General features: G+C 39.7%; 2 protein-coding genes across 2 annotated transcripts in view; one reads left to right on the forward strand and one right to left on the reverse strand.

Moving 5' to 3' along the window:
• Nucleotides 1–289: 289 nt before the first annotated feature.
• On the forward strand, nt 290–15429 carry tuba2 (tubulin, alpha 2). The gene is given in 7 exon segments (XM_051676050.1): nt 290–357; nt 13444–13649; nt 13763–13843; nt 13846–13905; nt 14072–14119; nt 14122–14287; nt 15294–15429. Coding segments are annotated over 7 exon segments (765 nt in total).
• suox (sulfite oxidase) overlaps nt 14706–17914 on the reverse strand; it is a 48002-nt gene continuing 44793 nt past the window's right edge. The window contains exon 4 of the mRNA XM_051676622.1: nt 14706–17622. Within this exon, the coding sequence (XP_051532582.1) occupies nt 16126–17622 (1497 nt within the window). The 3' untranslated portion in view covers nt 14706–16125. The remainder of the gene's footprint in view (nt 17623–17914) is intronic.

Genomic DNA, 17914 nt, shown 5'->3' on the forward strand with positions numbered 1-17914 from the left:
GACGTAAACCTCTTACTTGAGTCGCTTGAGGATACGGGTAGAATGTGTGTTCTTCCGTCATTTGACTCCGACTCGGTTCCTCGAAGCTCGGGTGATGACGGGAGGCCGTTTACTCGCTCTGTTGGTGGATGGTATGGCGGCTGGTTCTTGGCAGATTGGTGGAGATATCAGCAAAGTCGACTCAGTTGATGAGGGAAGAGAAATCTTCTTTCTTCACTTCTGCAGGCAAAAGGGTGAAGATGCGGATTGCTCGGCGGTCTCCATCGGATCCATTAGCGTCCTCGGTGAAATGAGCATGCTAACACGGAGAAATCTCGGCTCGTCCAGTGAGATTGAGATTATATGGCCAAAGTTCAGGTACGTATGTTACTTCCTTGGGCAATGAGGTTACACCTGGGAGCAGCAGGGCTGCAACTGGACAAGGCACATACTGTCGCTGGAAGCAACGCCTAGAAGGAATTTCCAGGTTTTATGCTCTCGATGACGTCATAGCTGAGGTACGCGTTCTGTCGTGCGTTTCATCCAATAGGAGTTGAGGATTCGATTATTCAGAATTTCACACATAGGTGTAAAGTGGGCAAGGCTTCATGGGATAAGTAGTCTGTTTTGGACTCTCTTTGTTTGATTTTGGCGCCTTTGTTGTGGCAGTGAGGCTTCTAGTGTTCCTACAGGCTGCAGTCAGGCTTTATGACTGTGTGTAGGCTTTCTTATCTGAGTACATGAGGCCCAACATTCCCCCCTTTGGTCTGAAGAGTTGGTTGTTGTCCAGCATCTTTAGAGCAACTGAAGGGCCGTACAGGTCTGTTCACAGTAACTTGTGGGTTATGCCATAACCCACAATTGTCATAACACAAAATCATAGTAGAACATGAAATGGATACTAGGACCAAACATTAGAGGAAAGGAAAGGAGGGTTAGAGGTTAAAAGGCTTATCTTTGGAAATGATTGGTGTTAACCTGTGGGATGGGCTCAGACTGGTGTGTAAAACTCTGTACGAGAAGGAGGGAGTCCAGTCTGGCCTGTAGGTTTTGAATGTACCTGTACATGGCGTGTGCAATAATTGCCGTGATGATCCAATCACTAAGGAGGAGCCCGAGGGCAACCAGACTGATAGGGTGTTCTTGGTAAGATGACAATCTGCTTATGTGACTAGGAAATATAATGGTCAAGCCAGTTGGTTTGAGACTGAACTTCACTAAATTTGTCCCTTCAGCCTGAAGCTGCCGTTGAAGGGTGTCATTAATGGTGAGGTTGTGACCTCTAAATGCATCCATGATCTCAATTTCTGCATCATGTTTGTGAGATGATGGAGGACAATATCGTCAATGTGCACAGTGGCTCCTTGGGGAACCATTAAGAACACCATCTGGTTTGGTAGCATTAGTTTAGTGGCTGTAACATGGCGGTCGTATGACATTAGAACTTTGGTGGCTGGTGTGTTAACGAGCCAGTGATTGCCTGCTTGCTCTACCTTTGTCTCTGTTCCTTCATCTTTGACAGACATGCTACCTTGACACTTTTGTTCAAGGGATTCGGCTCTTAGCCCACAGAGGTAGTTAGTCGCCTCTTTAACAAAGGAACTGTGCTCAGCCCTGCTCCCGGCTGCTCACAAGGCGCTCACTTTCCGCTCCAAACAGAATGTGCTACATTTCGTGTGTGGCCACATTAATAGGCTATATGTGTGCTTCTACACAATATCTGGTGTTGGCGGCTGTATTAGGTCCAAGATTTTAAACAGAGTGGATTATCAGAGATGAGGTAGCGTTTAAACTCGGTGTGATTCGCGAGCTGATGTGACAGGTGCCCATTCCAACAACAGACTTACAGTGAGGTGAGAGTGCAGAGGGAGTTCAAAACACTGAATAGTTTCCCGGACATACGTACATACCCTGTTCCAGATCAAAATCATTGAAGGTGCTTCTGAAAATAGTGGGGGTGCTCTGTATAAAGTGGAGATGTATCATAATTACACATTTTTTACAAAATGCAAGGATTTTTGTGTGTTTGCTGGTATTCAAGAAAATCTGCTTGCCAATTTACAGTCTTAGTCTTACATATTTAATTGAGCTGGGGTGTGCAATTATTTTGGTACAGGGGCTACATCGGCCGTTAAGTAGAACATGGAACAGAGAAGTTAAAAGTTCTGCATAGTTTTATCTTTTAAGCCCAGACATGCGCTCAATGAATGATGCACAATTTTCTGAAGTGTACAAAGACTGGTGGGATCATTCTGCGATTGCTTGAATTTTTGCTGCTATACTTTCTATCATGTGTTAGTAAAACTGTATAAAGGCTGAATAAAATTATTAATTGATTATTTTACCATACTTCAATGTATTGGTAATTTAGTATTCAATTTAACACTATATCAGGAGTCTGGTTTAAATGTAAAATAAAATATTCAGGAAAGAGATTCTAAAAGCTTACTTTAATGTGGCCACAAAGTGGACCTGTTTATTTGTTTTATTCTCAGAACATTATCAACCTGTTTACATGCTCATGGGTCATGATGTGGGTCTTGTCAATGTTTGGCATCCCATTCAGCACACCACTGAATAAAACAGGCTGCATGACACTGATAAATGATTACTGCCAGAGTAACATTCACATACAGGTGTGAGGGACTTCAGCATTTTACAGATAACACAAAGAATAAATATATTCCTCTCTCACTTGGTTTTACTCGCGTGTCCCCTCCATGCACTATTGAGCGTTAAGTTGTTGTTTGTTTGTTTTTTTGTGGAGAGAAAGCGTGTGCACTTGCATGTTTGGTTGCCAGATTGCATAAATTAAGTATGACATAAGGCGAAATATTTCCTATTTGTTCAAGTATAAATCTCTGATTGGGGTGTTGCATATATTATCTGGCAACCCTGAGCATATTAAAAACTTGTGGATGCATGATAGGTCCAAAAGCCAGATAAATGAAAGATCTAATAAAAAACGTTCTTGATAAATGGGTAGTAGTTTGCCCTGGTCTACAATTGAGGGTGCTCTAAGTTTCGTTTGAGGGTGCCGTAGAACCTGAAATGCATATGTAGGCCTATGTCTGTAAACTAAAATCAATTTATTAGGCTACTGCGGTACTAAGGTTTACTGTCCATTCGAACAAGATAAGCAATGTCTGTATAAATCACAGAGATGAGAATGTCGACAGCATTTACACTGCTGTCACGCGTAAATGACCCGTCAGAAAATGTATGCTATTTAGCTGTGCTGATTAATTATGAAGTAAGTATTAAACATGTTCATAGGTATCTGGGATTATTAGAAGAAATTGACTTGAATATCTGGCAAAATACAACAGAACTGGTTACATTAGCAAGCCAGTAATCCTACAGTACACTCTTAAATTAAAAACATAGACAATCTTTTCACATTATGTAATTTTATTTGTCCCACCGGAAAATGTCGCGAAACGCGGGGCTCAACACAATTTTCCCCATTCATTCACATTTGTTTCTCATGCATCATTCCAAATGCAACAGCCAGCGTTAGATGTTTTGAAGCGCGTCTTATATTTTCTGGTGTCTTCTAAATGACCAACATCCACTTCAGACACTTGGTGAACTTTAGAAACAATGCGTTAAAGGGTTCACAGGCTGGACAGTGCAGATTCACTGTCTTTTTACCAATATGTCAATTCGCATGGGATAAGAATAGCAGGGGTTATTTTTACAGAGCGTTTGATAGGTAAAAGACGCTATTCTCTTTAACAGCGCGGGAACGCGTAGCCCGTAAAAAGTCCGGAAAAATTACTGACATGAACGATTAGCACGGGATTAGAATAAATGAGAAGATCTGGTAATTAGGCTGTTACATTACCCCATATCCCCATATAAAATAACTACGTCCAAATAGGGCTGAGAGAACAAGGCTATTTTTGTTATTTTTTTTAAGCAGCCTACAACAAGGCATTGTTTGTGCAGTTGTTATTTGCGCCATTAATTATTAGATAATATGCCAGTATGAAGAGGGACTACGAAATTATGCATAATTTCTTCCTCATTTCATGCCGCTCCGCTCCAACATCGCTCTCGCTCATGAGCGCTTGTGAGCGAGGAAATGTACATTGTACAAATGTGCCTGGGTTTGTTCCTGGCAGGCAGCAGATGCCCTAACCCCACCCCCACCCTAATCTGAGCCTAAGCAGCCTGACAGGCACTACTCGGGACACCTTTCTCCTATCTTGTGAAGTTTCAGGAAGTAATCAGAAAGAGATACTGCATTAATTGTGTTATTTATTTTTTAGAAATTAATACGTTACATTTCACCAGCCCATATATATAAATGAATTCAGAATATGGTAACCATGGCACAGTTATTTGAGCTTTACTTTTTGAATGAAAAAGTTTTATTCATTGCACACTTTGTGGCAAATAAAATGTCAACCAAAAACAAAATTTTATTTTATTATTGTCATTACAATGCCTCTGTAATTTTATGCCCCGACAAAATGGGTTGTATATATATTTAAATATTTGTTGTCTAAACTATAATTGTTGTTCGACAAGTGCACAAATGATGAACAATATCTCATTAACACATTCAGTATATTTATCATATGTGATTTGTAACATGATCTGATTGATAAGTAGCTGATGAAATTCTTGCATTATATTCTAATTGTCATTAAAATAGCTACTTTTACAATTTTACACCATCATAGTTTTTTTTTAAGATCAATTTGTGTTACCGTAGATAGCCCGACATAAGTTTATGTATGAATGATTGGGAAAACTCCAAGAATTACTTAGTCTATTCAAATATTATTGTAATTTGATTAATTGTTAAATTCAGTACACTAAAAAATATTACATTCTCGTCCTTTTTGCGAGCACTCCAAAATGTCTTGTCCTGCAGACAGTGTTCAGAATTCATAGGCCGTCCAGCTTCTTTTTTTGAATATTTTCCCCTGAAACCTTGTGCTTTCGGAGGAAAATTCCAAAATCCATGCTGACTTTAAAAAATGTTACAAAATAAAAACAATTTACGTGTAGGATTCATTTACTGACGTTATTTCGAGAAAAGGTGTCATTTTCATGAAATGATATCTCGAAAAGACGTCGTTTTATGACATAAGTTAAAAAAATTATAAGTACATGGCAGCATTGCACCACGGTACTTTTTTGTGTCTTCAGCATTTTTGTTACCAGGCAAGAAATAGGGAACAGCCTGGTGGAGCTTGAGGTTCTTAAATGGGAGCGGGCGAGGAGGACATGTGGCATGATCCATAGTTGCCCAACCCCATCTTTTCATACCTTGCCTGGCCTCTTCAGTCCTATCCTCCAGCTCAGTTCCATACCGAAAGCACACAACTGCAGTTTTATTGCATCAAATATACTGAACAACCTATTAATTTAACCTCACAGTTTTAGGGAATGTCTGGGACGCCATGCAAGGAGCAGACATGTGAGCGACGAACTCTGCGCACTTTGCTGAATTTTTGATTATTCTCATGTTATAATCTGGTGAAATTTGATACACCCAGTTACACATTTGTCCTTTGTTGCAAAACATGGCAAAGAAGTCAAAATCCTCGGGCTCTGGAGATATTAAAAGACACTTACGTGTTCAGGATGAATGCCCCGACAGGCCTACAGACCGGGGACTCGATTTGGATGGCGCGGTGAGAGAGGAGATCCAGCGTCAGTTGTCCAACATGTCGATGATGTTGACGAAGATTCTTGCTGACTTGGAGGATCTCGCTGTAATATGTCGATCGATCACGGCGATGGAAATAAAATTCTCTGAGTTAGGTACAAGAGTGTCTGATGTTGAAAAACGAATCGATTTTCTGGAATCTTCGGAGAGGGAATTATCCGCTAATCCGCCAGCGACCAAAGTTGATTTGGAACATCTCCTTGAAAAGCTTGAAGATCTTGAAAATAGAAACCGCAGGAATAACGTTCGAATTGTTGGAATTCCTGAGCATGAGGAGGGCAGAGATATGGTGAAATTCCTGGACGAGCTTTTCCCGAGTCTGCTCGACATAACAGGCCACAAGCTGGATATCGAGCGAGCTCACAGATCTCCTGAGGGAGAAAGATCTTGTGTTGCGCCAGGCGAGGAGCAAAGGGAAGCTTTCTTGGAAGAACCATAATGTTTTCTTGTCCCCAGACTTTGCGAGTTCGACAAGAGAGAAACGCGATCGGTTCAAGGAATGTAAGAAACTCTTACATCAGAAAAAGATCTCGTTTGCTCTGATGTTTCCTGCCAAACTGAGAATAGAAACGAAAAACAGTCGCAAAGTATTCAGATGTCCAAATCTGGCAATGTCTTTTATAGAATCAATGACTGAGTAAACCATTGGATGTTTCTCATGTGAGTGGGCCTGACTCGCTGTACCTAACTCTTGAGGAAGCTGGATGAAATTTTGGGTTTTTTGCGTTGGCTCCACCGCGCGGCTGGAGCTTGTTTTGTGAATAACACTTTTCCTTAAAGAAACTTTTGCATTGATGGAAGATTACATTTGCATTGAAATTCCCGGCCAGTTGAGAGTGGACATTATGGATGACCGCAAAATATTTACATGCTCACACAAAGGATGTCTTTTATAAAGCTGACGGATTATGTAAGTCATGGTATATACTTTTATGCAGCCTCCGAGTGAATTGACTTGACCATCTGGGGAACCGGGATGCCGGTTTTGTTTCTTTTTGTATTGGTTCCGCCTAGCGGCTGGAGCATGTTCTGTTGAATAACATTCATTTGGAACAGCTGTGGATTAATCTGTTCGTTCTTCGTGCTTATTCCTCCTGCTGGCTGTAGTTTTTTTTTTTTTTTTACGGGACATTTGAATGATTATGTCATCCGCTGAACTCATAACAGCTGGCTCACTGAACATTCTTTTGTCTGTCCGAGGAATCTGAACGGTTTTATATCAGCTGGAATTTGTTTTGTGGAAGATCACATCCTTGAGACAGTTCTGTGAATGAATCTACACATTTTTTGTGTTCATTCTTCCTATTAACTGGGTTTATTTCACAAAGTATTTTCTGTTATGTAATTTTGCCTCACAAATTTGTGAGGCAAAAGTGAGCAATCCGATGGCAAAGTTGTCGTGGGGACTCCTGGGCGTTCATGGACCTTTTGAGTTTAGAGGGATTGACGCCGGTTGGCGCTGTCGTGCGCGGGGTTAATGCGCACGTTTTTCTTTTTTCTGTTTGTTTTGTTCGGGGGGATGTTCGGGGGTTGATTGTTTCACTAATGGGGAATGTGGTCTTCATAATTTTGTTTTTCACACACAATTTTTTATTTTTATTATATCAATATGTCAAATGTTAATATGAATAAGTTGTCTCTCTCCACATGGAATGTGAATGGGTTGGGGCACCCCATAAAAAGAAGGAAGGTTATTACTTTTCTTAAACGTAAGAAATATGATATAGTGTTTCTTCAAGAAACACATCTCTCCCCGCAGGAAGCTGAAAAATTTGGGAAGATATGGGGTGGACATGTTTTCTTTAGTGTTGGCTCAAGTAAGAGCAAGGGAGTCATTATATTGATTAATAAACATTTACAATTCAAATTTCTCAAACAGATTAAAGATAAATTAGGAAGAGTAATTATTGTTTTAGCTGAAATTCAAGGGCAAAGTCTGATTTTGGCTAATATTTACGCACCTAACGTTGATGATCAGGGCTTTTTTATAGATATTGAAGGGATGTTGCAAACTGCTGGCACTCCTCATGATATAATATTGGGAGGAGACTTTAATCTTTTGATGGATTCAGTCCTTGATCATAGTGAAGCTAAAGTGTGTAAACCTCCTAGAGCAATATTGACGCTTCACAGGATGTGTAAAAATCTTGGTCTTTCGGATATTTGGAGACTTTTGAACCCATCTGGTAGGGACTATACATATTTTTCATAAGTCCATAAGATTTATTCTAGAATAGATTTTTTTTTTTATATCCAAATCCCTTATTTCATCTGTTGTTGATTGCTCAATTGGAAACATTTTAGTCTCAGATCACGCCCTGGTGAGTTTAGAGGTGATGCCACATATAGAGGAAAAAGAAATCATATAGTTGGCGCCTTAATGTGTCCCTTTTACAAAATCCTGATTTCCAACAAATGTTAAAGATTGAAATCAATGTTTATATGGAGACCAACTGGTCCTCAGTATCCTCTGTGGGCGTGGCTTGGGAGGCACTTAAGGTGGTTCTTAGGGGTTGGATCATACAGTATGCCTCATTCATCAAAAAATCCAAAGCACGAGAACTTGTGGAGTTGGAAGGAAATATTAAAAGTGCCGAGGCAGAGCTGAAGCGCCGAATGTCATCTGATGGCCTCAGAGAATTGACCCGATTGAAATGTAGATATAATACTGTATTGTCACGGAAAGTGGAGTTTTGGTTATTCAGGGCAAAACAGTCATACTTTGAGTCGGGTGACAAAGCAGGGAAGCTTTTGGCTAGATATATAAAGCAGAGAGAGTCTTTTTCTACCATTCCCTCAGTGAAATCTGCTGGTGGTGAAATATTTACCTCAGCCATTGATATTAATAATGCCTTTAAAGAATTCTATATTGATCTTTATAGTTCCACGTCTTCATCTACTGATGAAGATATTAGAAACTTTGTGGAACCATTAGATCTTCCTAAACTGACAACTGAGCAAAAAAACTCTCTTGATTCTGAGATAAACTTGGAGGAGCTTAACGAGGTAATTAAGTCCCTACCTACTGGCAAGGCTCCAGGGCCAGATGGTTTTGCCGCAGAATTTTTTAGATCCTATGCTACAGAATTGGCCCCACTTCTGTTAGAGGTTTATATGGAATCATTAAAGAATGGAAAGCTTCCTCCAACCATGACACAAGCCCGGATCAGTCTGATTCTTAAAAAGGACAAAGATCCAAGCGAGTGTAAAAGTTACCATCCAATCTCCCTGATCCAACTAGATGTAAAAATATTGTCAAAAATTTTGGCTAACCAATTAAGTAAGGTTATGACATCTCTTATTCATATAGATCAGATGGGATTTATTCGGGGCCGTAGCTCTTCTGATAACATCAGGCGTCTCATCAATATCATGTGGTCAGTGGCGAATGATCAATCTCCGGTCGCTGCCATCTCACTTGACGCCGAAAAGGCGTTTGATATGGTAGAATGGGATTATCTTTTTAAGATTTTGGAAATGTATGGGTTCGGGAGTACATTTATTGGTTGGATTAAGTTACTTTATAAACACCCTGTAGCAGCGGTACAAACAAATGGATTAATTTCAGATTATTTTACTCTGGATAGGGGCACTCGACAGGGTTGCCCTCTTTCCCCATTATTGTTCTGTCTTGCCCTGGAACCATTAGCAGCTGCGATAAGAAAGGAGGATGATTTTCCAGGGGTGGTGGCAGGAGGTGTGGCGCATAAGCTTCTGTTTTATGCAGATGAAATTTTATTATTTGTCTCTGAACCTACTAGATCTATGCCTTGCCTCCACAGAATTATTAATTCCTTTTCCAAGTTCTCAGGATACAAAGTCAGTTGGTCTAAATCCGAAGCTTTGGCGCTGACAGCATACTGCCCAGAAACGGCTTTCCAGCCGGGCGCTTTCCAGTGGCCCAAACAGGGCATTAAGTATTTGGGGATTTTATTCCCAGCAAATTTGTCTGATTTAGTTAGTTAATTTTGACCCTTTAATAAAAAGGTTTTCAAGCGATGTCAGCAGGTGGGCTTCATTACATTTATCGATGATTGGGAAGGTTAATGTTATTAAAATGAATTGTATTCCAAAATTCAACTACCTGCTTCAGTCTCTCCCTGTAGATGTCCCCCTCTCTTATTTCAAGCAATTTGATAGCATAGCGAAGTCCTTTATTTGGAATGGTAAGCGCCCCAGGTTAAATTTCAATAAGTTGCATAGGCCAATTGACAGAGGAGGGCTAGGCCTACCCAAGATTTTGTTTTATTATTATGCATTCGGTCTTAGACATTTGGCTCATTGGTCACTTCCACCTGAGAGGGCCCCTCCCTGGTTTTTTATTGAAAAGGAAGTTCTTGCCCCTATCTCGCCACTGCATAGCCTTTCGATTAAACTAGCCGGAGAGGTTAAGTCGCATCCCGTTATTTTGTATTTGCACTCAATATGGACAAAAGTGTCCAGAGTGTTTAATTCTGATATTTATTTAAATGTTGCCTCGAGCATATGGCAGAACCCTAAACTATGTATTAATAAGTCCCCTTTCTGCTGGTCAGAGTGGATTGTGAGGGGGGTTAATGCACTTGGTGACCTATATGAGGGTGGAATATTGAGATCTTTCGAAAATTTGGTTCAACATTTTGGCATTCCCAGATCTCAGTTTTCTAAGTATTTACAGCTTCGCCACCTACTCTGCACTTTTTTTGGGAGTGGCACGCACCCCCCTAAAGCGGCAAGTGCTTTGGGAGAGGTGATTGCTGCTTTTGGAAAAGGCCATGAAGCATCAGTGTATTACTTCCTACTAATTCAGAGTCTGGGGGATGAAGCCTTGACTTCTCTCAAGAGAGTATGGGAAAAAGATTTGAATTTGGTATTGGAGGATGGAGTGTGGACTAAGATTCTTAAAAATGTCAAGTCTGTATCTAGAGATGCAAGGGTTCGCCTTATGCAATTTAAGATTTTACATAGATTTTATTGGACCCCTTCTAGATTATATAGGCTTGGTCTTAAAGACACACCCACTTGCTGGCGATGCCAGTCAGAAGTTGGAGACACTGCCCATGTCTTTTGGGGGTGTGTTAAGATCCAGAAGTTTTGGTTGAGGGTTCAGAGGTATTTGTGCGACGTTTTGAACACTCAGGTTTTGCTTTGTCCCAGACTCTGTATTTTGGGTGATGGAGCGGTCATGCATTTAGGGGACAATCATATAAAAAAAATTGGGTTCTGACCAGTCTCATGATCGGCAGGCAAGTAATTTTAAGGGGCTGGAAGTCAAGTGGAGCACCCTCTTTTTCGGAGTGGTGTGTGGAAATGGGGAGGGTAGCTGCATTTGAAGAGGCAGTAAGTAGAAGGCTGGGGTTGAGGGACTTATTTGCTAAAAAATGAGGCAAATATTTAGTTTTTTTGGGGGAATCTCGGGGAGGGGATGTGGAGAGTGTAGTTTAATCATGTATGTTTATTATTTTATTTATTTGTGTATGTATGTATGTGTGTATATATATATATATATATATATATATATATATATATATATATATATATATATATACAGGTGCATCTCAATAAATTAGAATGTCGTGGACAAGTTCATTTATTTCAGTAATTCAACTCAAATTGTGAAACTCGTGTATTAAATAAATTCAATGCACACAGACTGAAGTAGTTTAAGTCTTTGGTTCTTTTAATTGTGATGATTTTGGCTCACATTTAACAAAAACCCACCAATTCACTATCTCAAAAAATTAGAATATGGTGACATGCCAATCAGCTAATCAACTCAAAACACCTGCAAAGGTTTCCTGAGCCTTCAAAATGGTCTCTCAGTTTGGTTCACTAGGCTACACAATCATGGGGAAGACTGCTGATCTGACAGTTGTCCAGAAGACAATCACTGACACCCTTCACAAGGAGGTTAAGCCACAAACATTCATTGCCAAAGAAGCTGGCTGTTCACAGAGTGCTGTATCCAAGCATGTTAACAGAAAGTTGAGTGGAAGGAAAAAGTGTGGAAGAAAAAGATGCACAACCAACCGAGAGAACCGCAGCCTTATGAGGATTGTCAAGCAAAATTGATTCAAGAATTTGGGTGAACTTCACAAGGAATGGACTGAGGCTGGGGTCAAGGCATCAAGAGCCACCACACACAGACGTGTCAAGGAATTTGGCTACAGTTGTCGTATTCCTCTTGTTAAGCCACTCCTGAACCACAGACAACGTCAGAGGCGTCTTACCTGGGCTAAGGAGAAGAAGAATTGGACTGTTGCCCAGTGGTCCAAAGTCCTCTTTTCAGATGAGAGCAAGTTTTGTATTTCATTTAGAAACCAAGGTCCTAGAGTCTGGAGGAAGGGTGGAGAAGCTCATAGCCCAAGTTGCTTGAAGTCCAGTGTTAAGTTTCCACAGTCTGTGATGATTTGGGGTGCAATGTCTGCTGGTGTTGGTCCATTAAGTTTTTTGAAAACCAAAGTCACTGCACCCGTTTACCAAGAAATTTTGGAGCACTTCATGCTTCCTTCTGCTGACCAGCTTTTTAAAGATGCTGATTTCATTTTCCAGCAGGGTTTGGCAACTGCCCACACTGCCAAAAGCACCAAAAGTTGGTTAAATGACCATGGTGTTGGTGTGCTTGACTGGCCAGCAAACTCACCAGACCTGAACCCCATAGAGAATCTATGGGGTATTGTCAAGAGGAAAATGAGAAACAAGAGACCATAAAATGCAGATGAGCTGAAGGCCACTGTCAAAGAAACCTGGGCTTCCATACCACCTCAGCAGTGCCACAAACTGATCACCTCCATGCCATGCCGAATTGAGGCAGTAATTAAAGCAAAAAGGAGCCCCTACCAAGTATTGAGTACATATACAGTAAATGAACATACTTTCCAGAAGGCCAACAATTCACTAAAAATGTTTTTTTTTATTGGTCTTGTGATGTATTCTAATTTTTTGAGATAGTGAATTGGTGGGTTTTTGTTAAATGTGAGCCAAAATCATCACAATTAAAAGAACCAAAGACTTAAACTACTTCAGTCTGTGTGCATTGAATTTATTTAATACACGAGTTTCACAATTTGAGTTGAATTACTGAAATGAACTTTTCCACGACATTCTAATTTATTGAGATGCACCTGTATATGTGTGTGTATATGTGTATATATATATATATATATATATATATATATATATATATATATATATATATATATATATATATATATATATTTTTTTGGATTGTGTGTGTTTTATGTGGGACCACAGGGGTGTTTGTTAGGGGTCAGGGTGGGATTGTATTAGTAGGGTTTAAATGTAAAATGTTGATTCATTATATATGTGTTGAGTTTTTTTCATTGTCATATGCACATGAATCAATAAAAATGTTAATTACAAAAAAAACTTCACAGTTTTAGTTCTGCCAAATAATTCAATTCTGTTTATCATTTACCCTAATTGTATGAAAGACTCAAACCTGTATGACTGTCTTTCTTGTGTGGAAGACAAAATAGCCTCAATCATCATTCACTTTTGTTTTATGGAAAAAGACATAAAACACAATAAAAATTAGTACTAAATGGTTACAATATGCCTAACATGTCCTTCTGTGTTCCACAAAAGAAAGTCATACAGGTTTGGAACAACAGGTGAGTAAATTACAGACTTTTTATTTTTGGGTTAATAAATGCTAAATCTTTCTCTGTCTATCTGTGGGTGGAAATGTGATCTTACCGTATATAGTATTAAAGTCTCAACAAATAACAATAATGAGAACAGTTTCTTTTCCTCTCTACAACAACGTGAGTGTACAGTATTTCCATCCATATGGGTCAAGCTGGTGTCTAGATTGGCAACATCTGCTGGGAGCTCTACTGTCTTGAGCATGGCATTCAACTAGATGGACAGATGCCCAGTGATAAGACAATTGGTGGAGGGAACAACTCCTTCAACACCTTTGTTGAGACAGGAGCCGGCAAACATGTACCCTGGGCAGTGTTTGTACGGTCTGACACCCACTGTGATAGGTTAGTAATTACCCGGTCATACCAGTGTCTCATTGTTGCCGTTAAGTTACTCACAGCTAACAGCAGTTATTTTCTCTCCTGACTCTTGTTTTGTGGTTCATTTGAGGTCCGCACTGGAACTTACGTCAGCTCTCTCACCCCGAGCAGCTAATCACTGGAAAGGAGGATACAGCTAACAACTACATTCGCACCATTACACCACTGGGAAGATCACTGATCTTGTTCTTGACAGGATTCACAAACTGGTCAGTCAGCTTGTTTTAATTCAGCATTTGAGGGTATTGATCATATATATATATATATATATATATATATATATATATATATATATATATATATATATATATATATATATATAAAACTACAATTTATATTTGTTTTAACCTGTTTCTTTCCATTCCTCTCTCTCTATAAGCTGATCAATGGACTGGTCTTTAGGGCTTCTTGATGTTACTCAGCTTTGGAGGGGAACTGGCTCTGGTTTCACTCCTTTACTGATGGAACGTCTTTCTGTTGATTATGGAAAGAAGTCCAAGCTCGAGTTCCCCATCTACCCAGCTCCACAGGTGTCCACTGCTGTGGTGGAGCCCTACAATTCAATTCTGACCAACCACACCACCCTAGGATTGTGGCAATGTGTTTTACTGTCCCCTTCTGTATATCGCGGCCCCCTTTATCATATAGTGGCCCCGTTTTGCAGCCGGCCCACAAGGAAAAGTCCCGGTTCTCCCGATGGCCAGTTCGCCACTGCTTGCACACATCATGTGCATTCACTTTTATTTCAATGTAGTAAATATGTGCACTAAACATTGTTTTTTTTTGCAATGTCAACCACATACTTTCTTTGTTAATTCATCAGCAGCCAACTGTATGACTGAACTCCACTTCTGCATGGTTCCACATAAATATACTGAACAGAACAAATAAAATTATGCACTGACGTAACCACTGACTGTAATACACTGTTCATGTAAAGATATGAGTTGCTTATGTGTTCATAATTCTTTTTTTTTTTTTTAAATAAAAAAAAAACACCAGCCACAGCTGAATTGATTTAGGATAAACATTGTTTTTATTCTATATAAATATTACTATTTTAAATAAACAGCATAGTAATGTTTATATTTATTCTTTTCTGTAATAAGTCCCACACACAAGCTGCAAAAATTATTGCAGCAGCAATGTTTCTGCCCAACAACATTCTTTCATTCTTCCAATATCACACCTTCCCACTTGGGAAAACACATTTCTACTTCTACTGTTTGCACTTACTGATTGTTCTCCAATTTACATATTGCAGCTGAATATTTAATGTGAATGAATTATATATTCTAACTCTAGAATATATAGACTATAAGACTTTTTTTTTTCTTCTACATACCTAGCCTAGTAAGAAGATCTTGAATCTTGTTAAATAATTACTTGATTCACTTTTCTTTTACATTATAATTTTTACAGCTACTAGCTGAATTGAGATTAAACAAAATAATTAGTAAACATTGGAAGGTGCAAGAAGCAATCAATAAACTCAAAAATGTAAATTTTACAGCTGTATTTGAAGACAATCTGGAATCTGCAACTGGAAGTGGCCAATGTGGCACATTATGTAATCCTGTTGTCAGTTGCATATCACTAAGGTCTCAAGTTAGTGGAAATGAGGGCTGGATCACAGTGTTCTCTGCAGATCCTCCAGCCAAGAACTGGCTCCAGCACTGGCACCATTTCAGTGGAAAAGTATTAAGTAAAGCATTCTTGTATGAAGCTCAGTCATAATTATAATTTAGCCTATAATTTTGATGTTGATGGTACAGTAAACCACAAGGTTGTCATGTGAAAATGATACGATTTCAGAATTTGGTGATGCAACAAATGACAATTGGTAATCTAATTTGGTACAATCAAATCATATTATCATATTACATATTACAGAAAACATCCTATCTTGAGTATTAATATCTGATCGGTTATGATTTTTTACAAATTCATATTTCAGACGCAAATCCTAACTGTAGTTAAGATAACGCATTTAGGAAAAAAAATTTCTGTATTAAAGCTTTTGTCCTAAATGAGTTCCCATGGTTACCAAACAGACAAGATAGGATTCTACAGTTAGGATATTTCTGTAATACTCCAACTGACATATTGCAGCTGAATATTTAACATGAATTAAGTATAATATATTCTAACTCTGATGTGAATAAGAGTTTTTTCTTCTACATACTTAGCCAAGATCTTGAAACTTGTTAAATAATTGGTATAATCTAAACATATAATCTTTATCAAACAAGCTCCATTTTCTATCATCAAGATATTTGTTTTTGCTCATTAAAATATAATTACCTAGTTGTTGTTAGTAAAATGATGATTTCAAGCAGTTTGCGCATAGCTTTGAGTTGCAAAGCTGCAAACCAATCTGCACCAAAGTTTATAAACTTATGCCAACATTTCCAATAAATTTGTTTTTTAAATTCATTTCTGGTCTTTCAAATCCTGACTCACTTTTATTTTAACTCTATGCCAAGCATTACTAAGCACTCCTCGTAAGTTCCAGATAGGGGCAAAAGTGTCCGGCTGCATGTTGTAACTGCTGTCCACTGCTTTGCATACAATCTCAAGTTCCTGGCTCCTATATGGCAGTGGGATGTCTATCTCCCAAAGCTTCCAGGCCCAGGCTTTTCCAGGTGGAGGAGGAGATGCAGGGTCCTGGCTATTATCACTGGTGCGTAGTTTGGCTACATGCCACGTGTTCCCACCATCTACTGAGACATCAACCCTGACCACCTCTCTTCCACCACCACTCCATGCATAGCCTTTTACAGTCACTTCCCCAACACTGCCATCTACTGTGGCTCCCTCAGCTGGATGAGTGATCGCTGACTGTATGGGCAGTTCCTGGATGGCTGGTGCTGATTTAAAATCCACAGTGTCCCAGTCAGTACCTGGAGAAAAGCCCTTGTAGTCATTCTGCTGCCAGTGACTCTTGCTCTCTTCATCACTCACAACAATCTTTCCTAACCATTTGACATTGCGGGCTCCAACAACTCCAGGTACAACCACACGGACAGGGTAGCCATGGTCAGCAGGTAGGTCCTCCCCATTCATCTCGTATGCAAGGAGAACATCACCTTCATCACTCATTGCCTTGTTTAGTGGAATAGATGCACCGTATGCTGTACCAGTCACATCACGGTCTAGCCCTTCAAACTGGACATGTTGAGCCTTTGCTGCGACCTCTGGTCCAAAGCCATAGTACAGCAGAACATCCCTCAGACGTGCACCTGACCACGTAGCATTGCTTATTGCTGCAACCCCCCAATTGAGTCCTTTGACTTGCTTGACTTTGTTCATCTCAGAGCGACGGTTCCCAGCACATTGAAGCGTCACTGTAATTGTGTGTTTCGGGAAACGAGACTTCAGCTCGCTTAGCGTCAGTGAAACTACACCAGGAAGACCCTCTATGTTCAACCTGTATGTTTCAGGATCCACCCTGGGCACTGGTAGATGATTGCGCTTAAAAAATATGGCCGATGGGGTGATGTAATTGTCAGAAAGTATAGAAGCAGGTGGTTCGGCATTGAAAGGTTTCAGACTGTTGATTTGAAGAGCAGGGTGTCGTGTTGGCTCAGCGGAATAAGGGTCTGAAGGGTTGGCACTCTCTTGCTTCTTGATACTCTCTGTATTAAGAACACCAATTTTATACTCGGAGAGGATTTCAAGAACGTGGTCTTGTTCATGAACTGCATATAGTGCCCAGTAGGGTTCCAGAGCTCCACCTGCAGCAAGAAGGATTTTGTCGCCACCAGGGTGCACAGCCACAAATTCAGTGATATCATAGACTTCACCTTTATGAGTGACCCACACGCCATTGTCAAGGGAACAATGCTTTGTAACTTCCTCAAGGGTGTAAACAGGAAGAGATGAGGTCTGAGCTACTGGTAAATTTGCTGGGGTAGTTGCACGCTCAACCTGAAGAAAAATAAACAATAAAAGATTACTTTGTGCCAGCTAAGTGCAAAGGTTTATAACAGTTGTTTTCACTCACTGTTTGACATCCTGTATATTGCTGTTAGTAGATTTTTATGTGGTTTTCTTCAATTAGACCTTCCATTGCCAGAGGCCTTATGTATAAACATTGTCTATGCACACAATGGGCATTGGAATGTGTGAATGCAATTTTCCATGCAAACATAGGGATTTATAAAAAAATAAAAAAAAATATTGGTAATGTATGCACTGCTTTTGGGAGTCTTTTCTCATA

This window comes from Myxocyprinus asiaticus, chromosome 37 (assembly GCF_019703515.2).
Source record: "Myxocyprinus asiaticus isolate MX2 ecotype Aquarium Trade chromosome 37, UBuf_Myxa_2, whole genome shotgun sequence".
Classification (NCBI taxonomy): domain Eukaryota; kingdom Metazoa; phylum Chordata; class Actinopteri; order Cypriniformes; family Catostomidae; genus Myxocyprinus; species Myxocyprinus asiaticus.